Genomic DNA, 23,768 nt, shown 5'->3' with positions numbered 1-23,768 from the left:
GGGTTCTGACCAATAGCTGCTGGCCAAGTCACTTAACCTCTTTGTGACTGGTTTGAACAAAGGGGAGAATAATGCTTTTTCTGTCTTATAAAGCATGTTATGATGGCGCAGGTGTTGTGGCGCAGTGAGCAGGTCGCCCTTTTGATGCCCCATCTCACATCAGGGTGCTGGTATGAGCTCTGATCCAGCTTCTGGCTAATGCATTCGGTGAAGCAGCAGATGATGGCTTAGGTGCTTGAGGCTTTGCTACCCACTTGTGAGACCTGGATGGAGCTTCTGGCTCTGGCTTTGGACTGGCCCAGCCCTGGCTGTTGTGTGTATTTGGGAAGTGAATCAAACACTCTCCTCTGCCTGCTTCTCTGCCTATCAAGTAGATGGAAAGAAACATTAAAAAAATTGTCTAAGTCTCAAGTTTGGTAATGCATGTGGAAGTCTTCCTAAAAAACCACTGTTGACAGTGGCAAGCATTGTGCGATCATTTCTAGGCGGAGCACAGAAGTGTTCCACTGCCCATCCAGCTCCAGTATGCGCGTGCCAAGTGTCTGTGGGCAACCAGTAATCAGCTGGTGGCTAGTGAATCTGTATACATACATGTACAAATCTAAAATGCATATTTAAGGGTAAAATTGCGGAGCATCCTAAATTGTAAAAATACATTTAGGGGGACTAGTGCTGTGGCATAGTGGGTAAAGCTGCCTCCTGCAGTGCTGACATCCCATATGAGTGCCAGTTAGAGTCCCGGCTGCTCCACTTGCGATCCAGATCTCTGCTATGGCCTGGGAAAGCAGTACAAGATGGCACGAGTCCTTGGGCCCGTGCACCCACGTGGGAGACCTGGAAGAAGCTCCTGGTTCCCTGCTTCGGATCAACTCAGCTCTGGCCGTTGCGGCCAACTGGGGAGTAAAGCAGTGAATGGAAGACCTCTCTCTCTCTCTCTCTCTCTCTCTCTGCTTCTCCTTCTCTCTCTAACTCTGACTTTCAAATAAATAAATAAATCTTAAAAAATACATTTAGGAAGGTTAGTCAGTTTCAACAATTGATAAGTAAATGGAATTATTCATTTTCTGTATCTAGTTTTCAACCCAGACAAAAAAAAAAAAAAAAAAAAAAAAAACAACAAGAAAAACTGAACCCTCCCCCAGTGTATGCAGAACAATGTTGCTTCTCCCTAGTCTCTGGTATCCCATTTTTACCTACTTTGAACCCTCACTCCTTCAAATCCTTCACTTACAATGGCGTAGCTTTAAAGGGATCTGAATGTTCTATGAGAGATACTTACTTTGTATATGAGCCTGAACTTCTCAGAATTAGGACTGAATAATGCAGCTGTGTGAATGGTAACGGGTCAGTAATTGGACATCAGCTTTAGGCGGCAAGGTCCGGTCGGTGATTTGCCATCTTGGACGTGTTACTTAACTGGGGTGTGTGGAAGAAGGGTCTTTGTTTTGCTTCACTGGACACACCCACAGCTGCCTGCCCACACCCTCAGTCCCACCTCCAAAGTCGTACCCAGCAGGGCGGTGAAGGGAGATTCGCTGCTGGGGGGACTGGAGGACGTGGAAGTGTTTCCTGCACTGTCTCTTGATCACTTGCCCCTTGGGTTTATCAGTTTGAGGGTCTGCTGGCTGCTCTTCCTTTAAAACTCAGACCGAAGCAGCAGACTTCTCAGGTCTCTGAGATAGGACCCATTGTCAATGGGAAGGGTAAAGAGAAAGAACAAGACTAGAGAGAAACCGAAGAGCAGGTAGCCGGCCGTGCCCACGGGGAGCCTTGAGTGGTGGGCTGGCCCCTTCGGCCCGTGCCTGGCCTCTCAGCTCTTTCCCATTGAGTAGGCACCTGCGACCTTCCTCCTGACACCTTCTCGCTCTCACTGAAACTTCCAGATTCAAGGGCCCCGGACCCCTTGGGTCCTCTTGTTTGTAGACTGAGGAATTCTGACCTTCCCTAGGAAACAGGTATGGCGGTGGACATTCATCCGACAAAGGTCTCACGTTTGAAGAGTGGTATCTCCACCCCCTCAGCGAGAAGGAGCCTTATTCACAGCAGACTCTGTCTTCCCATCAACCACTGTGCCAACCGCCGGCAAATTACACCCGTGGAGTAGACGGGGCCATTCTTTCCCAGTGACACAATCTGACAAAGAACTTATTGTTAAATATGATTTATTTTGGCAAAAAAAAAAAGGTTAGTTTTTTTTTTCCCTTCTCTGGATTAGGTAGGTTGGAACATGGATGACATCTGTATTTATTTGTAATTTTTTAAGTTTGCAAAATGGCAGGACTGCTGCTCCCAGGAGAGGCTGTCATGCAGACGGAGCAGGTGGTGTTGTGAGCCTGGTTTACAGGAAGAGGATGTGTTCAAGAGACTGCGGAGAGAACCCCATCCCCATGGCATTAGCCCACATGCCTGTAGCCTTCCCTGGCCCTCTGCAGGAAAAGACCACGTATGTCAGAGAGCAGACTAAGTGATCATTGTTCAGGAGTTCCTCATCCGCTCCTCTAGATACTTACTTGGACATTCAGAAGCGACCAGCCGTGTTTGGTAAGAGGCCTTCTAAGGGGGAACAGTCCTATATTCACGTCTGGAGGAAAAACATCTCCCTTCAGTGTATGTGAGTGCAGGGTCTCCACCAACTATAGACGAGCAGTCTGTCGCAAGTGCATTGGATGTTTCAGTTTGCCAGACCTGTCATGATAAATTAATTACAGGATGTTGCAGAAGTGGCAGAACTCCGGCAGCATCTTGCATAGTTTAATATAGACCCATTTCCCCATTTCAATGTATTTGTGGTTAGATAAATCCTCTGAAATTTACAGCTGCTATAGACTAGTTTATTATGCACTCTGCCTGCACACATGATAAGTATAGCTAAGAATTTGATGTTCTTCAAGTGCATTCATTCTATTTTTTTTTTTTTTTACCACCATGGGAATATTTAGTTGCTAAAAGGAGCATTTGAGATAACACCAACTTCTATGTAATAGGCAGGGATGGTTAAACACATTCCTGTGCTTAACCACCTCCATTGACTTCAGTTGAAGCACTGTAGCTCAGCAAAAAATTATGAGGACCATTTATACAGAATGGCCCTGCGAAGAAATCTAATAAAAAATAGAAAAAGTTAACTGCTTCTCAGCTGACAGCACTGAAAAACTGAACTGAAGCTGCTAAACTTCTCTCCAGGGAACTTTCTTCCTTTGGTCTGGTGGCTGCTTTTCGCAAGCTTCAGTTACTCTTTTTTTTTTTGTTCTGGCCAAGTTTTTTTCAACATCTTGCTTTTTCTTATTGTACTCTTTCCGCACCCCCCTCCTTCCATCTTCATTAAGGAAACCATCTCCATCCCAAGCAATGTTAAGAACTCATCTTTTGGCAATATATGGATTTACTGATATAAATGTTGAATAAACGATTCTTAATGTTTCTATTATATTCTTTTGTAACTCTTGATAGGGCTCAAGTAGCGATTTAAGAAGACAAGGAGCTACAATAAGGGGAAACTGTATGCTCCATACTTATTTGGAAATGACAGTGATGGAGGTGGTTGGAGCACTTTGACCTAAGTGATAAGAGGCAGGACATGACTTACATATGGTCCATGTATTTATGAACTCTTTCTTAGATGGGGAGAAATTAAATTGGTAGATTCTTCGCAGCACTTGCCTCCCCAGCTTTCTGAGACACAATCACTCCTCCATAATCAGTATGAATTTGAGGTGTTAGAAGAGCAACTTCAAAACAGAATGCGCACAACATATGCTTGATATAGATTTGAAGGGGGATCATTAGAAAAATAGCATTCTTTGTGTTTACAAAACAAATGTTTTTATGTCATCCAGTTCCCGCCTTAGCTTAAAGTATTTTCCATTCACCTTAATAATTAGAGCAGAAGGGTACAATGAATGAAGTACCTCATTACCAAGTTTGCTTCCCGGGTCTCTGCAGAGGGTGGCTGTCTGCGTTTGCCTTGTAAGTCCATTGTTAACCCTAAGCAATGCTGACATTCAATTCTCTTGCAGATAATTGGACCCATCCATAGATTGAGTTCTCCAGTCAGCACAGGCTTTTGATTGACATGCTTCTTGATTTTTTATTATCTCTTATATGACTGGAATGGCGCCTTTTCTGTCTCTTGAATAAAATGTTACTGTACGTGTAATTAGTTTGAGTCTATAGAATCTGTTTCTTAAGGAAACATAACACGTAAAATATGGAGTAAAAATTTATTGAAAACAATTGCAGGATAAAAGAGAAATTAGTTTTTTGAAAAATCTTTTCCTTCAGATACGTTTCATTTTTTAGGTCACTGTTACGTTCCAGACTTTATTAGGTATTTCTAGTCCCTGAGTGTGGTCAGAGGTACATTGAGGGCGCTTCTTTAGTTACTTCTATGTGTGTGAGTTTGCAACTGTAAGCATTTACTGGCTTTTATTCCACAGCAACTGAGATGCAATCTTTGGAGATTTCCCGTGGAGTAAAACCAACCTGCACTCACTGCTAGCATTGCCATTTACTGCCACATGCCCCTGAACAAACTCCATAACCTGATGGAACCTCAGTTTTCTTATTTGTAGACTAGGGAATGTTTTACTGACTTTGTGGATTTGATGTGAAGAGTAAACGAGATCAAGCTAATGAAGTGAATATTTTCTGCAGTTAAGTTCAATTAAGTAGAAATTGATACATAGCTAAAATAGTTGATTCTTTAAAAATGATCCCATAATTTACTTAACAGATAAAATAGGAGGGGCTGAGGTCCAGCTCTGTTGTTGGGACACCTGCCTCCCATACTGGAGTGCCAGGGTTCCACTCCGCTTCCAGCTCCTGCCTCCACCTTCCTGCCAATGCAGACCCCCGGAGACAGTGGTGATGGCTCAAGGGACTGGGTTCCTGCCATCCACGTGGGAGATCTGGGGAGCATTCCCACTTTCCAGTTTTGGCCCTGGCCCAGTCTCAGCCCTTGAAAGCATTTGGGGAGTGTACCAGCAGATTGGAGTACTCTCTCTCTCTCTCTCTCAAATAACTTTTAAAAAGAAGGGCTTTCAAAAAGTTCATAGAAAATGCATCTTAAGAAAAAAACTATGCATGGGTTTCATTTTTTAACACAAAAATGTTTTTCCACAAACTTTTTGAAAGGCTTCCATACATATAAAAGTGTAAAGGTCATGAGTTTTTGTTAGTTTCTAGAACTTTCTACCCCTCTTTAAAATAACTGTGAGGTATTCTGGCCTCAGAATCAGCCCTTAAAGCTTTCAGATCTGGCTAAAAATCCTATTAGAGCATTTCAGGCATGGAAAGCCAAGACACTGTCACAAAAAATGACCTACATGAAAGATCTCTGTGAGTGAGATCCCAGTGGAAAGAAGGGGCCATCAAAGGAGGAGGTACCTTTCTCTGAAGGGAGGAGAGAACTTCCACTTTGATTATGGCCCTGTCTAAATAATGTCAGAGTTTGTGGTTTCAAAAGGCTTCCATAGCCTTGGCAGCTTATGACAAGAGTCTTGGGTGGTCATTGACATCATAAGTAAGAGTGTCAATTGTTAAATCAACAACAGGAGTCACTGTGCACTTGCTCCCCATGTAGGACCTCTGTCCTTAATGAGCTGTACTATGAGAATTAATGGTAAAACTAGTCTTCAAATAGTATTTTATACTTAGTGTTTTTGTGTGGATGCAAACTGTTGAAATCTTTACTTAGTATAGAGTTGATCTTCTATATATAAAGATAATTAAAAATGAATCTTAATTAAGAATGGGATAGGAGAGGGAGCAGGAGGTGGGATGGTTTGGGGGTGGGAGGGCGGGTATAGGGGAAAGAACTGCTGTTACCTATGAAATTTCTATTTATTAAATGAAAGCTTTCTAAAAAAATAAAAAACAAAATAATTGTGAGGTAAATATATGACTAAAGTGATGTCATATAGAGCTATAAAATGATTAAGTTATTTTTCAGATACAGCCTTGCTGAACTTCCTAAAGAGAAAATGTGTTTATTTAATAACACTCTTCTATACCCTAAAAGTAAAATTAAGGTCAAGGGGCCGGCGCCATGGCTCACTTGGTTAATCATCCACCTGTGGTGCCAGCATCCCATATGGGCACCGGTTCTGTCCTGGTTGCTCTTCTTCCAGTCCAGCTCTCTGCTGTAGCCCAGGAAGGCAGTGGAGGATGGCCAAAGTGCTTGGGCCCCTGCACCCGCATTGGAGACCAGGAAGAAGTGCCTGGCTCCTGGCTTCTGATTGGTGTAGCTCCGGCCATGGTGGCCATTTGGGGGGTGAACCAACGGAAGGAAGACCTTTCTCTCTGTCTCTCTCTCTCACTAACTCTATCTGTCAAATAAAAAAAAAAAATTAAGGCCAAGTATTTACTTTCATGTGACAGAAATTCTCCACAAGATTTCAAAAATACCAAGTGTTAGCTATTTAAAGGCACCAATTTCATTTTAAAACGTGCATTTTAAACACAGATTTGTACTCATGGTATAAAATATTTTGTTTTAAAGCTTCTAAAATTTGATTATATTTTAGTTTTGTAAATCCTACTTGTAGTATCTGATACTGAAGAAACCTTGATCTTCAAGACCAGATAGAGTTGAAGCAGTAACTGGGAAATATATGAATGGCTGGAACTTCTATTTAGATACAGAAGGAGTTAGTGTCAAGTTGTTACTTGCTTGGAGAAAAACAGATGACATGGAATAATATTTAGTGATTTGTAAATAAAGATAAAACAAAAACAATATGTTACTATGATAATGTGTATAGTGCCACGAATCATAAAATGGGTTCTGGTATTGGACTGTCTACTTGATTATAACTGGACTTACTGTGTGGAGGGCACTGCTACGATCTGTCCCCCCCCGCATCTCATCTCAGTGTGGAAAAGACGCTTTACTAAGCTGTTAGGGAGCATAACCCTAGTCTTTGTCGGCAGGACAAAGGAGAAAAGAACTGGGCCTTAAGTAGAGCCAGATTTTCCTTGTTTTCTTCGACTGTAATTTTTTTTAGTAGCTGCAATATTAAAAATAATGATTGATTTTTCATATGGACATTGATATCTTAGCAAATGCTTAGCTCCCCCTACACATTCACCTTAACTGCAACTATTTCTATAATGTACAGAAATCATTTGCTATTAAAACCAAAATCAGAGAATCAAGACACATCTCAAAATTATGAGCTGAAACTGCAGAGAGATGTATATTTTTATTTTTAAATTATCAAGTACATTCACAAGACAAAAAAATCAACAACCAAGTTTGTACAAGAACAACTCAAGCTGGCTGGGCCCAGCTGTACCTGAAGCACAGAAGCAAGGATCCAGAAGAACAACATCACAACAGATGCCTGTACTGGTGGCTGCACGCTGTGGCAGTCACCAACGCCACTCAACACTTGCAGAAATGCCTTGTTAAGAAAAGTTGTACACAGCTGGGTCATGTTTATCAATTTCTACGCCTCTACAAATGTGCAGGGATAAGGGCCAAATATGTTTTTACTAGAAGATAGTTCACATGGGGTAGACACACATCTGGCCAAAATTTACACCTCAATGCCCAACACTGTCTTTCTCGCTTCTTATTTTAATGGACTCAACTGTCTAATTCAGTAAGTCACTTTTTCTAATTTTATGTCAGCTTTGATCTTCTTGTAGCTAACCATTTTATCAACAGAATTATCATATAATAGAGAAAGGAGAAGATTTAAAGCAACAAAACAAAAACAAAAATAATTTCCTCATTGTATCGAACTGCACAACACAGTCACACAGTGACAACACTGTTATTATGGAAGTAAACAAATAAATAATGCAACGTAATAATTTAAAAACAAATATTAAGACTAAAATAAATATTAAACAATCTAAATCTACCAACTACTTGATGCTTAAATATGAAATGCCTTATTTAAAATGAAAGGGAATTTGGAACATTGTTGCCAGTCCAGCCAAAAAATCACATTTAGTTTAGGTTGCCAGGTTACATCATATAGGATTCATTTAACAGAAAAACAAATTTCACTTCTAAAGAGCAGATTGTTTTAATGCCTTTGTTACTGGAACCATTTTGAATACACAATATTCTGAAGCAACTCATCTTTTAAATAAAGGTAATTTCAAAAGCAGAGATTTCATATTCTGAGCATAATATTCACACAGATAACCACATTACAGATACAATATTAAATGATTACTTAAAGGACATCCTAACAATGCAAACACTTTTTACTCATATTTGCTGAAGAGCAATTACAGTTTCTCTTTATTGTTTTTTGACACTGGCAGTGTAATTTTGATGCAATTACTAAAAACACAAGTACCAACATTTTGATCAACAATAGTCACAATGGTTTGTAACAATTAAGCTCAAAGGCCACATTGATTTTTCCACCTGTATCTCACTTCTGATTTTTCTGAACTCTTTTGTAAGGAGACGAAATAATAGATCTTTCCTTTCTTCCTTAGTATCTGAGAATTCTGAACTCTGTGGAGAAATTCCATCTGGTTTAATTCGTTATTTCGTTTCTCTGCACTTGGTTGTGTCTTCATTCTTCTTCAACTCTTTACTAAGGAGGAAAAGGAGAGAAGTATACGAAATGTACTGAAGGAACTTTCTCAACACTGTCTTCCTAGAATCAAATCTTAGTGTGCCATGGTAGCTGCACAGGTAATAAAAGACAGTGTGTAACACACACACTCACACACACACAGAATAAAGCCCATTTTTGCTGTCTTCTAGTTTGCCTCTTAAACACACTGTTAGCATGTCTTTGTACCATTAACAATTGCTAAGGTCTATTCTAGTATTGCCAAGTTAACATAAGAAATATAATTTTCAAATAATGACACTAAGATCTCCAACACCTGAGTAACTTCTAGATTAAGGGTAGGCCATCAGAGTTAATTCACTCAATTGGAAAAAGTGACTGGAAAGCATATACACCATTTTATTAAACAGCATCATTTCATTTACTCTACTTTTATAGTTAATTATTTTATTTTTCAAATTAATCCAAAACCAGTTTGACCAATTTTTAATTGACCAATATAGTGACGGTTAACTATGCATCCAGATAAAGTTTTGATATAAAATAAATTAACAAAAATCAAGAACTAATATGTGAATGAACCATGAAGTTGCTTCCTTAGAGATCATGTAGTTGGCACACTACAACTTGTAGGTGATAGACTAATGGGGTTGAACCTTTAGTTTTTTCCAATCACTCATACAGCATTGAAGAGTCTTTGGATTTACACAGAAATGTCATTGTCCTCTCTCTAAATGCAGTTTCACACTTGGGTGCCCTTAGGTGACAAACTGCAACCTTAGGATGATGGCAGCCTGGCTGAGGTGGTCAACTCCAGTGGTTACTCCTGTGAAAGGGGATGGTGGCACACTGGCAAGAAAGGGCAGTGGCTGACCGGCCGCCAGGGCTCTCCCTCTGGGCAGGCTAGCTTGGGAACACCTGGGTTATGAGAGACAGGTCTAATCCTACAAAAATGGTTGCACTGTCTTTTTATATGAAAACAGTTACACGGCACAGGAAAACAATCCTGTCAGCTTATACTTTCTGACTATTTTTGTTAACTAGTGCTACCTCACGTACGTTCATATCATAAAGAAAGGCCAACTAAAATGTTCAAGTGAATCTCATGAAAGCAACTGAAACTGGGTATAAAATGGCATGGGGGAGGCCAGTGTCAAGGCATAGCAAGTAAAGCCACCACCTGTGATGTCGGCAACCCATAAGGGCGCCACTTCATGTCCTGGCTGATCCACCTCCCATCCAGCTCCCTGCTAATGGTCTAAGGAAGCAGCAAAAGACGGTCCAAGTGTCTGGACCCCTGCCACCCATGTGGGAGACCGGGCTGAAGCTCCTGGCTCCTGGGTTTGGCCTGGCCCAGCCCTGGCCATTGCAGCCATCTGTGGAGTGAACCTGTGGATGGAAGGTACCCCCCACCCCGTCTCTTGTACCTCTTTCAAATTATTATTAAATCTTTAATATGTTATGCCACTAGGGGCAAAAACAGGGTATCATTTCTTTGTGTACAAAGTGAAAGAATGTAAAACTTGACCCAAGTTGGGTCTGACAGAAGAGTAAAAGAAAGTAGTAAAGGCTCAAATGAGCACACAAGTCACACAGAGCTCACCGACCCCTACAGACGACAGTGAGGAGGGTAAAAGGAAATCAGAGGAAGAATGTGGCAAACCAAAGAGAGAGGAAGAGTTCCTGGGTAGTGGCAGGATGAGAAGGAAGAAGAAAAACAGAGGAGAGAAGAGGGGGGAGAGGGACAGCTAGAAATGAGACGGATCAACAACCTGGAGAGCACACTGTGAGAAGGGAGCTGTGCAGGCAGAAGGCTCAGGAGGAGCCACCCAAGAGACTTCACTAGAAAAAGCTGAAGCAGGCAGCAAAGGAGACTTCTTTGTTTTTTATTTATTGAAAGGCAGAATGACAGGGGCAAGTGGTGGGGGGCGGGGAGAGAAAGGGAGAGAGAGAGGGAGGGAGAGAGAGAGACTGATCTGCTGGTTTACTCCTCAAATGGCTGGCTGGGCCAGACTGAACCCAGGAGCCAGAACGCCATTTAGTTTCCCACATTGGTGGCAGGGGCCCAACTACTTGGGCCATCTTTTGCTGCCTTCCCAGGCCACAGGAGCAGAGAGCTGGATTAGAAGTGGAGCAGCCAGGAATCAACCAGCTATTTGATATGGGATGTGGGTGTTCCAACTGGCGGCTTAACTGGCTGTACCACAATGCCCACCTCTCCTTTTTCTTGCCATTTTTATTTTTCCCTTTAGGAATCCTTTTAAAGACTTCCTGTGTGCATCTTTTGCTAATCTGTCTACTAGTACATTTCTTTTCCTTCTTGAATTCTTAGAGTTTTTTTTTTTTTTTAAGACTGATTTATTTATTTGAAGGAGTAATGACAAAGAGAGAGAGAGACAGACAGACAGACAAAAGGAGAGAGAGAAAAATCTGCTGGTTCACATCCCAAATGACTACAATGGCCAGGGCTGGGCCAGGCTGAAGCCAGGAGCCAGGAGCTCCATCTGGGTCTCCGTGTGGATGGCAGGGCCCCAGGCACTTGGGCCAACTTCTGCTGCCTTCCCAGGCGCATTAGCAGGGAACTGGATCAGAAGTGGAACAGCTGGGACTGGATCATAGATCACAGTTTGTTGAGCCACAGTGCTGGTCACTTTTATATCTTAAGGGTGGTTAATTCTTCATGTGAAATTCTCCCCATCCTGGGTTAACATCCTTTTAAAAAATTTGTTTTTTTCTTCTTGACATGCATCATTTTACAGCTTTTATTATTTAATTCTAAAAATCTATTTCAAAAAGTTTTCCAATTCTGATGTCAACGTTAAAAAATCATCATTTCTCTGGCCGGCGCTGTGGCTCACTAGGCTAATCCTCCGCCTAGCAGCACCGGCACACCTGGTTCTAGTCCCGGTCGGGGCAATGGATTCTGTCCCGGTTGCCCCTCTTCCAGGCCAGCTCTCTGCTGTGGCCAGGGAAGGCAGTGGAGGATGGCCCAGGTGCTTGGGCCCTGCACCCCATGGGAGACCAGGAGAAGCACCTGGCTCCTGCCATTGGATCAGCGCGGTGCGCCAGCCGCAGTACACCAGCTGTGGCGGCCATTGGAGGGTATACCAACGGCAAAAAGGAAGACCTTTCTCTCTGTCTCTCTCACTATCCACTCTGCCTGTCAAAAAAAAAAAAAAAATCATCATTTCTTAATCCATGATTATATTAACTATTCACCCATATGCCTTCTGTGCAACCAGATTTTTTTCACCATTAAAATCTAAAAAAATTTGTGAAAATTTGGAATCTAGTTCCTATAAAGCAACAAATTCATAAATGTGGATCTGAATAGGGCTGTAATTTTTCACTTTCAACAGATAAATCACTTCTATGTAATAAAATAAGGCCTCTGGAAGGATTTTCCTGCCTTTCTTATATCCAGCCCCTATCAGAAAACAGTGTCATTCATTTTCCCACTGACCCATCTTGTTGTAAATGCTGATCCTGTGTACTTCCTCAGGACCCCAGGGCTTCTCTCTCTCATCCTATACACCAAATGGCTCCTTCTCACTTTGCAAATACCGCCCTTACTTCCCTCTTTGTAAAGACCTTCCTTAGGTCTTGTGCTTCTCACTAGCTATAGTCAATATTTTTTTTTCTTTTAAAGTCCTGCTTTTTTTGGATAATAAGACTATTCTGATGGTCTTTTCCCTTTGGGCTGGAGACAACCTGAGTTCTACTTCTAGGAATCTCCAAGACCACAAATAGCCTCCTGGTTGCAAATCCCAAGGGGTTCTTGTAAGTCTGTATTTCACTTCTCCTCTCTGGTGTTTGTCATTGTTAACCATGCATCCCTAAATCTTTTTCTTTGACTGAATAACACACTTCCTCTTACCTCTATTAGGGTGACTTTTCGGCCTGTTTGCTCATTTTTCTTCCCCTGCATATCCACTTTGTGTCCACGGTCCTCACGGCTCTGTTCTTTGCCCATTTCAGAACTACAGGAGGGAAAGATTAGACACCAGGAACCAGTTAGAAAGCAGTTGAAAGAGCTCACATGAGGCTTTGATCTCAGGAAGTGGCAATGGGAATAGAAAGGGGGATAAATGGTGGGTTCAAGAAAGAAAAACAGTTGGCAGGACAACATGTGTGATTGTATATGGGGGCGAGAAACAGAAAGTAGCTTAAAATAACGTGGAGAGATAAACCTTTTGCTTGGGGCTGGTGTTGCTGTGTAGCAGGTAAAGCCACTGCCTGTGACGTCAGCAATGGGCACCAGTTCAAGACCTGGCTGTTCCACTTCCGAACCAGCTCCCTGGTAATGTGCCTGGGAAAGCAGTGGATGATGGCCCAAGTGCTTGGGGCCCTGCACCCATGTGGGAGACCTGGAAGAAGCTCCTGGCTTCAGCCTGGCTCACCCTTGGCTATTGTGGCAATTTGGGGAGTGAACCAGTGGATGGAAGATCTCTCTCTCTTTCTCTCTGTGTCTTTTCCTGTCTCTGTGTAACTCTGACTTTCAAGTAAATCAATCTTAAAAAAAAAAAAAAAAAAAAACCTTTCACTGTTTGGGCTCCTTAACCATGATGAAGGAACAAAAATAAAATCAACTTTGGAAAAATATTAGATGCCTGAAAAAAGCAGAAAGTTTTATAAACTTTGGTGGGTACACACACACGTACACATGTGTGTGTGTGTGTGTGCATATCCGTGGACAAATACAGGATATTCCTTAATGATGAGTAGGGAGCAAAGCAAGTTTTTGCATATGAAAACTGTCTCATCACAACCTATGGAATGGACAACATGGACCTCTAAATGGCAGCAACATATGTAAGAGATGTTTTGTGGGTGCGGTACAGAGGAACAATTACACCAGGAGAAAGAAAACACAAAAAGCGGGGAGGGAATGGGGAGAAACTGAAGAGGAAAAGATAGCACCTTTTCTCTAGGATATCCAAAAATCAGATAAGCTACAGATAAGCTCAGAAAAGATGCAAGAATCTTCAAATCAGGTAATCAGTGGGACTGAATAGAGATTCTTATGGACCAAACTATATCTTCCCCAAATTTTCATGTTGAAGTCCTAACCCCAATGTGACTGTATCTGAAGACAGGGGCCTTCATGGAGGTAATTACAGTTCAATGAGGCCATAGAATGGGACCCCAACCTGATAAGGATGGCAGCCTTAGACGAGGAAGGCACACCAGGCTTGCTTTCAGTGTGCCTCTCTGTGCATACAGAGAAGAGGCTAGATGAGGGCAAAGGGAGGGAAGGTGGCCATCTGCAAATCAGGGAGAGGTCTCACCAGACCCCAATCCTGCTGACATCTTGAGTTTGCATTGTAGCTTCCAGAACTGTGTGAAAATACATTTCTGTTGTCTAAGCCACCCAGCCTGTGGTATTCTATTACAGTAGGCCCAGTAGATTATTACAAGTGATGGATAAGCAAGTAAAATGAAGTCGGATGGGTGAGAATGAGAGTCAGAAATTAGAAAAGAACAGGGGCAGGCGCTGCGGCATAGCAGGATAAACCCACAGCTACAGCACTGGCATCTCATTCGGGCGCCAGTTGGTCTGGGCTGCTCCACTTCCCATCCAGCTCTCTGCTATGGCCTGGGAAAGTGGCAGAAGATGGCCCGAGTCATTGGGTCCCTGTACCCATGTGGGAGACCCAGAAGAAGCTCCTGGCTCCTGGCTTCAGATGGGCCCAGCTCCAGCCTTTGCAGCCATTTGTGGAATGAAACAGCAGATAGAAGACCTCTCTCTATATATATACTTTTTATTTTAACTTGACAGGTAGAGTTATAGACAGTGAGAGAGAGAGACAGAGAGAAAGGTCTTCCTTCCGTTGGTTCACCCCCCAAATGGCTGCCACGGCTGGCACTGTGCCAATCCGAAGCCAGGAGCCAGGTACCTCCTCCTGGTCTCCCACGCGGGTGCAGGGGCCCAAGCACTTAGACCATCCTCTACTGCCTTCCCGGGCTACAGCAGAGAGCTGGACTGGAAGAGGAGCAACCAGGACAGAACCGGTGCCCCAGCTGGGACTAGAACCCGGAGTGCTGGCGCCGCATGCAGAGGATTAGCCTAGTGAGCCACAGCACCGGTCTAAATTGTATATTTTAAATATGTGCAATTTATTGTATATCAAGTATCTCTTACTGCAAGTGTTAAAAACGGTACACATTTAGATACTAAATCGGACATTTCCTAACTTCATTGCTACCACTCTTTTTAAAGGCACTGCCATCTGGATAACCTCAGCAGTACCTTAACTGGTCTCTCTGATTCTACCCTTGTCCATCAATGTTTATTCTTATCTCAAATGTCAGAGTTATCCTGTTCAATTTTAAGTCACTCCCTCTGGTTAATGGCTCTATTTCATGTCACTCCCTCTGTTTAACAACTCCCTGTTTTACTTAGTGTAAAAGCCAAAAGGCTAACAATGGTTTACAAGGTCTTGTTAACTTTCTCTGATCTCACCCACTCTCTCCCAGTTGCTTACTCTCCTCCAGAAACACTAATACCTCATGGTTCCTTTGGGATACAGATACACTGTCCCAGGGCCCTCTGCATTTGCCCTGCACATACTCACGCTATTCATTTTCCTGCCTCCTTCCACTGTTCTCAGTGAAGCATTCTGTGAGGTTCTATTTAAAAGTGCAACCTTCATTCACTTGTCCCTCTCTTATTTTCCACCTACGTCTTATTTTTTCTCCATAATGTAGCACACAGAGACATTTTTACTTATTTTATTTATAAATAAAATGTTAGCTTCTGTGGCAAGGATTTTTATCTGTTTATGGTTGTATCCCCTGTGCCTAGAATACCATGTGTCATGGCAGATGTTCAGTAAATCTGTATGTGGCAAATGTACTGTCTGTCTTCCTTGCCACACTGTATATCATTTGTCATTGCATTCCAGCACCTCACATAACACCTACTGCGGAGAGCAGATGATCAGCACTCCCCCCACTAGACTTCTGCTCCCAGAGGACCCACTGTTGCCAACCTGGAAAGGCTGCTCCTGACCACTCTGCTTTATAGGAGTAGTATCAAGGTCTAGAACAAGGCCAAACTTGATGTAGACAAATATTTGCTAAGGCTCACGTAAAATGCTGGGCAAACAGCAAGACACGTCTCTCAGCCCACCTTCCAGTCAGCTGCTTCTTCCCAAACTTCTCACACTACATTCTTCTAGAGCCACAATCTTCATTCTGTTTCTCCCAATGCAAATCCCCAATTCCAGACTACTACTTACTCAGTCTCCTCCTCCTCCTTCTCTTTGCTGACTTCCCCTCTCTTACTGCTACAGGCACTGGCAATCTGAAATACCACATTCAAATGCCCTCCATGTGTCAAAGCTCAAAGTCTCCTTTTTCCTAGAGGCCTTGTTGAGCTCCTCATCCCTTTCCTGCGATCACAATCTGTATCTCACCATTATACACTAACACATCGCCCTTACTTACATAATATGTGGCCTTTTACACGCTTATTTCTGTTTCCTCATCTGACCTACAATATTCCTTTGATATCTCTCAATGCAGCTGGTTCAGGACTTAGAGCACTGTGATGTCACACACACACAATGGATGGTTTCTTCAGAAATGAAAGGGGATAAGGGTGACAGAAAAAGATAGAAGTCATAACTAAAGGGCTTAGAAGAAAAGCTGCAAATAATAGAAAAGGTAGACTGTAGGCTCCTTATGAGGAGAAAAAGGAACAAAGGAGTCTGGAATAGATAAAGATGGAAAAAATACAAAGTGGAGGAATCATAGGATATTTGGAATTGACATGTATGGCTATACTATATTAAGAACTTTCATTCATTTATTCAATTGACATAATATATAGAGTATAGAGGAATTTATATAGAGAGGAATTTAGTATGATCGATTACCTGGATTATCATTTGTTTGATTAAACCTATCTTAAAAACAAGTAACTCCAACTAACTTCAATATAGTCAGTAATTAGAGAATACTAGTACTACTTATTAAAGATGACACATATTTGTAGAAGTTTCATTACAAACTCTGACTTCGGCAGCAAGCATCATAGAGACAGAAGGTACAAAAGCCAAAAGTTTAAGACTTTCAAAGAAATGTTTTTGTTATAGAAGTTTCTTTTGACTATCTTCAAAAAACAAGTGCAGGCTTTACTGAAATGTGTATAATTTATTTGCACAGACATGAATGACATTTTTCACAGCATGAAATCTGAGTAGAGACTGGTAAGAGTCAGCATATATGGCTCATTTATGTATTTTGATGGACAAACTAATAAGCAATATTGCAAACTGAAAGGCAGGGCTGGAAATAAACAAAAAAAAATTAGCCCCTGTCTGCTTACTTGAGTACAATGGACTCATTTAGATGAGTAAAATGCAGAAAGAAATGACTTCTATGTCCATACTGGGCTACAGTATTTCCATCATCAACTTGCTTCAACTCATGAGAAGTCCTAGCTTAACTCATCCTTTTTCACGAAAATATTTATTTATTTGAAAATCAGATATATGAAAATCAGAGAAAGAGAGAGAGAAAAAGAAAGAGAGAGAGAGAGGTCGGTCTTCCATCTGCTGGTTCACCCCCCAGATGGCTGCAACAGCCAGGGGTGGGCGAGGCTGAAGCCAGGAGCTTCTTCTGGGTCTGCAACATGGGTGCAGGGGCCTAAGCACTTGGGCCATCCTCCAGTGTTTTTCCAGGCCATTAGCAGGGAGCTGGATGAGAAGTGGAGCTCCTGAGAATCAAGCCAGCATCCATATGGGATGCTCGCATCACAAGTGGTGGATTTACCTACTATACCACAACTCTAGTCCTGACTCATCCTCATTTCTAAGAAATTACAAGTATAGGGAAAGTCCAAAAGCCCAATGACTTTAGATGAACTTGAGCATTTAGACATATCTGAACTTATCACTACATTTTTTTTTTTTTTTTTTAATTTTCAGGAGCTTCTTAAGTTCTCTGTTAAAAAAACAGAAGCTGAGCTGCCCTGACAGTCTTTAGGAACCAAGATGTTTGTGAGGCTTTATTGAACTTTAATCCAGAGAGCATGGTATGAATCTGTATCACCTGGAAACAGGAATGCAATGTAGTCAGAGTGAAGTGTGTGTAGATACATTTTCATGAATGTCCTAAAAACCTTTACAACACATGTTCAAAGACACAACAAGAGCACTGTATTCACAATATATTAAACGTGAGTTTTTGTGGTTGATGGAACTGTTTATCCTCATTGTTCTAGTCTATTTAAAATATTTTTAATTTATTTTTCAGAGAGGCACAGATACAGAGAAAGAGACAGACAGACAGACAGAGACAGACAAGAGATCTTCTGTCTGCTGATGCACTCCCCAAATATCTGAACAGCAAGGGCTGGGCCAGGTTGAAGCAGAGAACTGGGAACTCAATCTGGGTGTCTCCCATGGGTGGCAGGGACCCAAGAACCTAGGCTATAGCCTGCTAACTCCCAGGGTATGCACTGGCAGGAAGCTGGAACCGGAAAGCAAGAGCTAGGACGCAAACCCAGGCACTCTGATATGAGACACTGGTGTTCTACTAGGAGATTGGAATTCGAGGGCCTAGGTACTGGTACTGGGTCTCTGTCGTACCCCATGCAGTGACGAAAGACAAGACATAACCTTTCAAATTTTGTTTTCCCCATTTGTAAAACAGGGGTTAGAACAGTGGTCTGCTTTTCTCCAAGGGATATGGTAAAAATCAAATGTGATAATGTGAGAGAATGTGCTCTGGGCTAGGAGGGTACTCCAAAAAGTTTTTGGAACAGGGGTGCAGGACATCTGGTCTAGTAGTTAGGACTCCCATATTCCATATCAGAGTTCCTGGTTTCCTTCCCTGGCTCTGGATACTGACTCCAGCTTTCTGTTAACACAGATCTTGGGGGGCAGCGGTGATGACTCAAGTAGTTGGGTCCTTGCCACCCAGATGGGAGATCTGGATTAAGTTCCCAGATCCTGGTTTCTTTTGGCCGTTGTAGGTATTTGGGGAGTGAACCAATGGATGCACTCTTTCTCTTTTGGCTTTCTAGTGAATAAAAAAGGGAAGGGTGGGTTGTCCTTATTCATGAGCTTTTTCAAGTATTTTTTTTTTTTACCTATACCCCTTGTATAATTATCAGTAAATCTTACCTTTCAAAAAGAAAGAAAAGCAGAAAATCATACCTTACCAGTAAATCTAAGAATACCAAATCCAGTTAAAAAAGAAATACAAGGGGTGAGTGTTTGGCACAAGGGGTGAACATTTGGTGCTGTTTAGGAGGGATATATTGTGGTATAGCTGGTTAAGCTGTTGCCCGTGACGCTGGTATCCATTATGGGCACCAGCTCAAGTCCCAGCTGCTCTATTTCTGATGCAGCTCTCTGCTAATGTGCCTAAGAAAGCAGTGGAAGATGGTACAAGTCCTTGGGCCTGTGCATCCACGTGGGAGACCCAGATGGAATTCCAGGCTCCAGGCTTTGGTCTGGCCCAGTCCTGCCCCTTGTGGATATTTAGAGAGTGAACCAGTGGATAAATCCCACCCCCCCTTCCCTGTCTCTCCTCTCTCTGAAATTCTAACTTTCAAATAAATAAATAAATAAATAAATTTTAAAAAATATGCTGCTTGTTGGACTCCCACATAGCATGTCCAAATGCCTACCTTCATGTCCCAGGTCTGCTCTTGCTTCCAGATTCCTGCTAATGTGCACCCTGTGAGACAGGGAGTGATACTTCAAGTAATGGGGTCCGTGTTATGGACATGGGAGAGCTAGACTGAGTTTCTGATTCCGGGTGTTGGCCTAGCCTAGTGTCAGCTGTTGAGGGTACATGGGGAGTGAACTAGCAATCAGGAAATCTCTGTGTCTCTTTCAAAAAACATTAAAGCTAAAGAAGAAATACATACAAAAAAATCCCAGTAGTTTGAGAATCAGATTTAGTCTCATGCTGGCATAACATGTGCAATGTGAAACTGTCACATGGTCTTTCTCCTTTGCTTTCTCTATTATAAAACAGAGGTTACAGAAAGAATTTCCAAGGCCTCTTCTAGATCATGATGTGACTCTATGAAGGCATTAATTATGTTTGTCTTTTACCTACATAATGAAAACTGTTGTGAAATATGGCTTGGTTTCCTTCGACAATTCTTGTAAGTTAATGTTATTTTAATTAGAATTTTTGAATAAAAGAGGCATAATCTTAAGCCTAGAGCTGGGTTTATGTGAATGAACATTTTCCTGAAGGAAATTCAGCAGAGCTTGTCCATGTGCCCATGTGGGGAAGCATGTTGTTACATGAGTGTGTGGGATGGTGGTGTTGGGATGGCAGACAGTCAATATTCATAGCTGTTATAATTTATTAATGATGGCATATGAATATTAAGTTTGAACTTAACATAGGCCCTAAGATAATCTGAAATGATAAAAACTGAGAAATATTTTGGAAAGGATTTTGGCATAAACTATTTTTGAGGCAAAATAAGGATTTTCTTTTTGTAAATATTTTATTTATTTATTTGACAGGCACAGTTAGAGAGAGAGAGAGATCGATCTTCCATCTGCTGGTTCACTCCTCAAATGGCTGCAATAGCCAGGGCTAGGCCAGGGCAAAGCCAGGAGCTAAGGAGCCAGGAGCTTTTTCCAGGTCTCCCACATGGGTACAGCACCCAAGCACTTGGGCCACCTTCCGTTGCTTTCCCCAGGCCATTAGCAGGGAGCTGGATTAGAGGTGGACCAGCCAGGACATGAGTCAGTACCTATATGGGATGCTGGTGCTGCAGGGGGTAGCACCGAAAGATGAATCTTCTATTTAAGTATCAAGTAACATCAGCAAGTACCAAATAAAAATATAAACCTTCCCAGAAATCTTTTTAAGTGAATATCTCAAAATGAATTAATTATATATGGAAAACACATAATGACAGCATTCTAGATATCTTTTTTCATTAGCCTTCACTTCATAATCTTATTTTCTTCACATGACTAGATTTTGATGAATTTTATTTCAAAATGTTACTCAAACAAAAATAAATGACAAATAGGTCTTCTAAAGTTTACAGTGATAGTTTCATTTCATATAATTTCTTATAGCTTTATAATAATATATATTCCCAAAGGCCAACCACTGAAATAATCTCTTTAGTTTAAACTAGCCAAACTCTTAACAATGTTACCTGAGAGTTAACCTGTTATGTGATAATCATAATACATTATAAAAAAGGGAAATGGAGAAATTGTCCATAAGAAAAGAAACCAACTATTTATCACTGCAAAATATTTAGTAGGAGAAAATGCTTACTGTGTCGACTGCGAGCTCAGTCTGAAGTCCTGAGACTTGTCCTTACTGACAGACTGCTGTGGAAGAAGACAAACAGCAGTGAGTCAAACACGAGACCCGGCCGCCCAGTCAGTGCTCACAAGCTGAACACCCACCAGCTTCCCGGGTGAGGAGAGAACACGCCCGCCCTGAGCAAGAATGTCTATGCCCATCCTGATCACGAAAGTCCATCAGAATCACATGGTCACTCCTACGGAAACAGAGGAAGCAGCTCTCCAGACAGCTTAAGCTCTTTTTATAAATGCAATCAGCTTTCAGGTGTGGTCAGAAAAAAAAAAAAAATCGATTGTGAATTAGCCTAAGTTAATCTACAAATTCTATGGGGGTATATTAACCTCTAAACTTATCTTTCAACATTGCATCTTTCTTTGCAATCTTTTCCATTCACTGTGTTTTCATAGTGATACTCAAAGAACTGTAAGATTCTGAATTTGAAAGCTCTTTAAATCTTTTCCAACAAGTGTTCAGTATAAATTGTTTTATTAATGGCACCTTTGTGAGGAAAACAAATTAATAAGCATTTCAGTGGTACCAAATTTTACTGAGTCTGAGATGCTTCCTACAGAAATTGAAACATTAACTCCAAATGAAATATTTATAATTATATAATTTATAAATCAACCCTATGTTGCTATAAAACAGAATAAATGTTTTTTAGTTAGATATAATGAAAAGGATTCATGTAACATTCACAAAAATAAAGGATTAAAGTTTTGAATCATATACAAATGGAAGAGGCCTATCATACCTATTCAAATCAAATCCAAAAAACAAACCCCAAATGAAACGAAAGAAAAGGGATGCAGCCTCTCCTTCCTCTGGTTTGAGCTTCCACTGCTTTCCAGTGTCCTCTCCCCTGAGCCCCTTTGGCCTTTCAGACGTTCTCCTTGATAGTTAGATTCCTATGATTATTCATCAGCAAGATTTGCGCTGAGTATCTTTAAACAAGGATTACTTTGCTTATCATAGAGATTCAGGAGGATATTATGTTTCCTGGGCCATAATTATGTGACTATTATGGTTTGCTGTCTAGTTTTAAATCCAGTATCTAATAAATAAGAATTGAAGATCAAAGAGACTTAGTGTGAAAGGTGGGTGTAACAGTAAGTGACACAATACTGGAAGGATGATAAAGAACCAAAGGCACCTTGATTTTTATCTATCAGTGAAGCCAATCTGACTCAAGTATAATGTACCTGGGGAAAGAGTACATACATATGGACATTTCAAATTCAAGGACTAATTCAGTTAGCCTCCCTGCTCCCACCCAATACAGTAGCAAGCAAAGAAAACACACTAAAACCTAACTCAGAAAGCATCAATTGTAACAGAATTTACCCAGTTTATTAAGTAAACTCTAAACACAGCATTCAAATTAAAGGTAAGATGCTATCTTCTTTACAAAGTCTAAGTACTCTTTTAATGTCTGCCCATGCCAACAGCAGTATCTTGTCATTTATATATGTATATATGAAACTTGGTACAACTATTGGATTTTTAAAAAAGAACCCAACATACAGCTCTACTCTGAAATTCTCAACTAATTCCAGAAGAGCCAGAAGTCAGATTGGATTATATAATCATGGTCAAACCAATGTTACCACATGTTCCACAAGCAGGTCTTACCATTCTTGCTTGTAATAAATAATCTAGTCTTCTGAAATGGATGCCGTGGTGCGAAGTCCTCAGAACATTTGTCTTAGGTACGTTAGAGCCTGTCCCTGGCATCATTCCTACTGTATTATCGTATCACTATAAGTAGCATACCCAACTTTTTTTTTATGATGCAAAGGAGGCTTAGTCTGTGTTCAAATCCTATCAGTCCTAAATTAGATGAGGACCCCCATTTCAAAGACTTAATACTTATTTGAAAAGGACACTTATTTCATAGGACCAATACTTCCCTTCTAAACACCTGTACTCACTCATTCCTTGGTCTCAGCAGCAGCACGCCACATGGGTAGTGACTCATGAAGGCAGAAGGAGGGGGAAGAAGGAGGTGTCTCTGTGAGCTGTTTTGTTTTGTTTTATCTTGAAACAAAAAAAGTCCCCCAAGGCTAGTATGCAATCAGCCCATCAACACCCCCCACCATCATCAAGGCCAAGGAGCATGACTGCCCTTCTTTCCCTCCTTTCCACACACACCTCTCAGTTGTTTTGTGACTCCGTTTCCTCTTCATGGACACCCTTGATTTGGAGAGGAGGGGATGAAGAGAGGAAGATGAGCAAAGCGAGGATGATGAATGAAAAGACCAGAATCTAGAAACTCTTGCTTCCCAAAACCTCACAAGTCCTTAGTAGCACTTTCACATTGAGATGCAATGAGACTTAAACATGAAGGGAATGATTAGCGGAATGATTTTAAATGCTTCCACTCGCTACATGGAGATATATCAAGAAGAAAACAACTCATAAATATCTTTGTTAAAGAGAAACGCCATGCAAACAATTCACCCGAAAATTTCTATGAATAATGAAAGTAATATGTAAATGTTCAATCAATGTATGTTGTAGCCAACATACCAGCTTTAAATAAGGCAAATTTATGATAGAGTATGGCTTTATTGTTACACGCTGTTTATAACCCCCCTAATGATTTCTTTTCCATGTAATTACTTTGTAGGTGTTTTTTAAATAAAAGGATGCAAAAGAGGGAGAGCAAAACCAGCTAGGGTTGGTGGTTAACGTCTAGTCTTGGTTCTGCCATTAACTCTCTGTTAAGAGTTGACCCCTCTTGTTTTTTTTTTTTTTTTTTTTTTTTTTAACTTGCAAATGAATAAAGGGGCTCAGAATCAAAGCACACCCAATCACAGCACCACTCTCCTATTTTACAGATGAGGAAATGGAGGCCCAGAGTCAGCGAGGCTACGGAGGAGTCTGCAGGTCACACTAGTGTTTTTCTAAGTTATT

General features: G+C 41.3%; 1 protein-coding gene across 12 annotated transcripts in view; it reads right to left on the bottom strand.

Moving 5' to 3' along the window:
• Nucleotides 1-7,172: 7,172 nt before the first annotated feature.
• The window catches only part of AHI1 (Abelson helper integration site 1), a 231,110-nt gene continuing 214,514 nt past the window's right edge, over nt 7,173-23,768 (bottom strand). For 6 of the 12 annotated variants that reach the window (XM_008263550.4, XM_070073536.1, XM_008263545.4 and 3 more), the window contains 3 exons: nt 20,820-20,875; nt 12,421-12,523; nt 7,173-8,561 (listed from right to left, as the gene is read on the bottom strand). In XM_008263550.4, the coding sequence (XP_008261772.1) occupies nt 8,559-8,561; nt 12,421-12,523; nt 20,820-20,875 (162 nt within the window). In that variant the 3' untranslated portion in view covers nt 7,173-8,558. Of the gene's footprint in view, nt 8,562-12,420; nt 12,524-20,819; nt 20,876-22,783; nt 22,890-23,003; nt 23,046-23,768 lie in introns of those variants that run through there. The other 6 variants (XR_011388506.1, XR_011388503.1, XR_011388505.1 and 3 more) reach the window with 6 other exon arrangements.

Source organism: Oryctolagus cuniculus, chromosome 5 (assembly GCF_964237555.1).
Source record: "Oryctolagus cuniculus chromosome 5, mOryCun1.1, whole genome shotgun sequence".
NCBI lineage: Eukaryota > Metazoa > Chordata > Mammalia > Lagomorpha > Leporidae > Oryctolagus > Oryctolagus cuniculus.
This window is presented reverse-complemented; position numbering and strand designations above follow the sequence as displayed.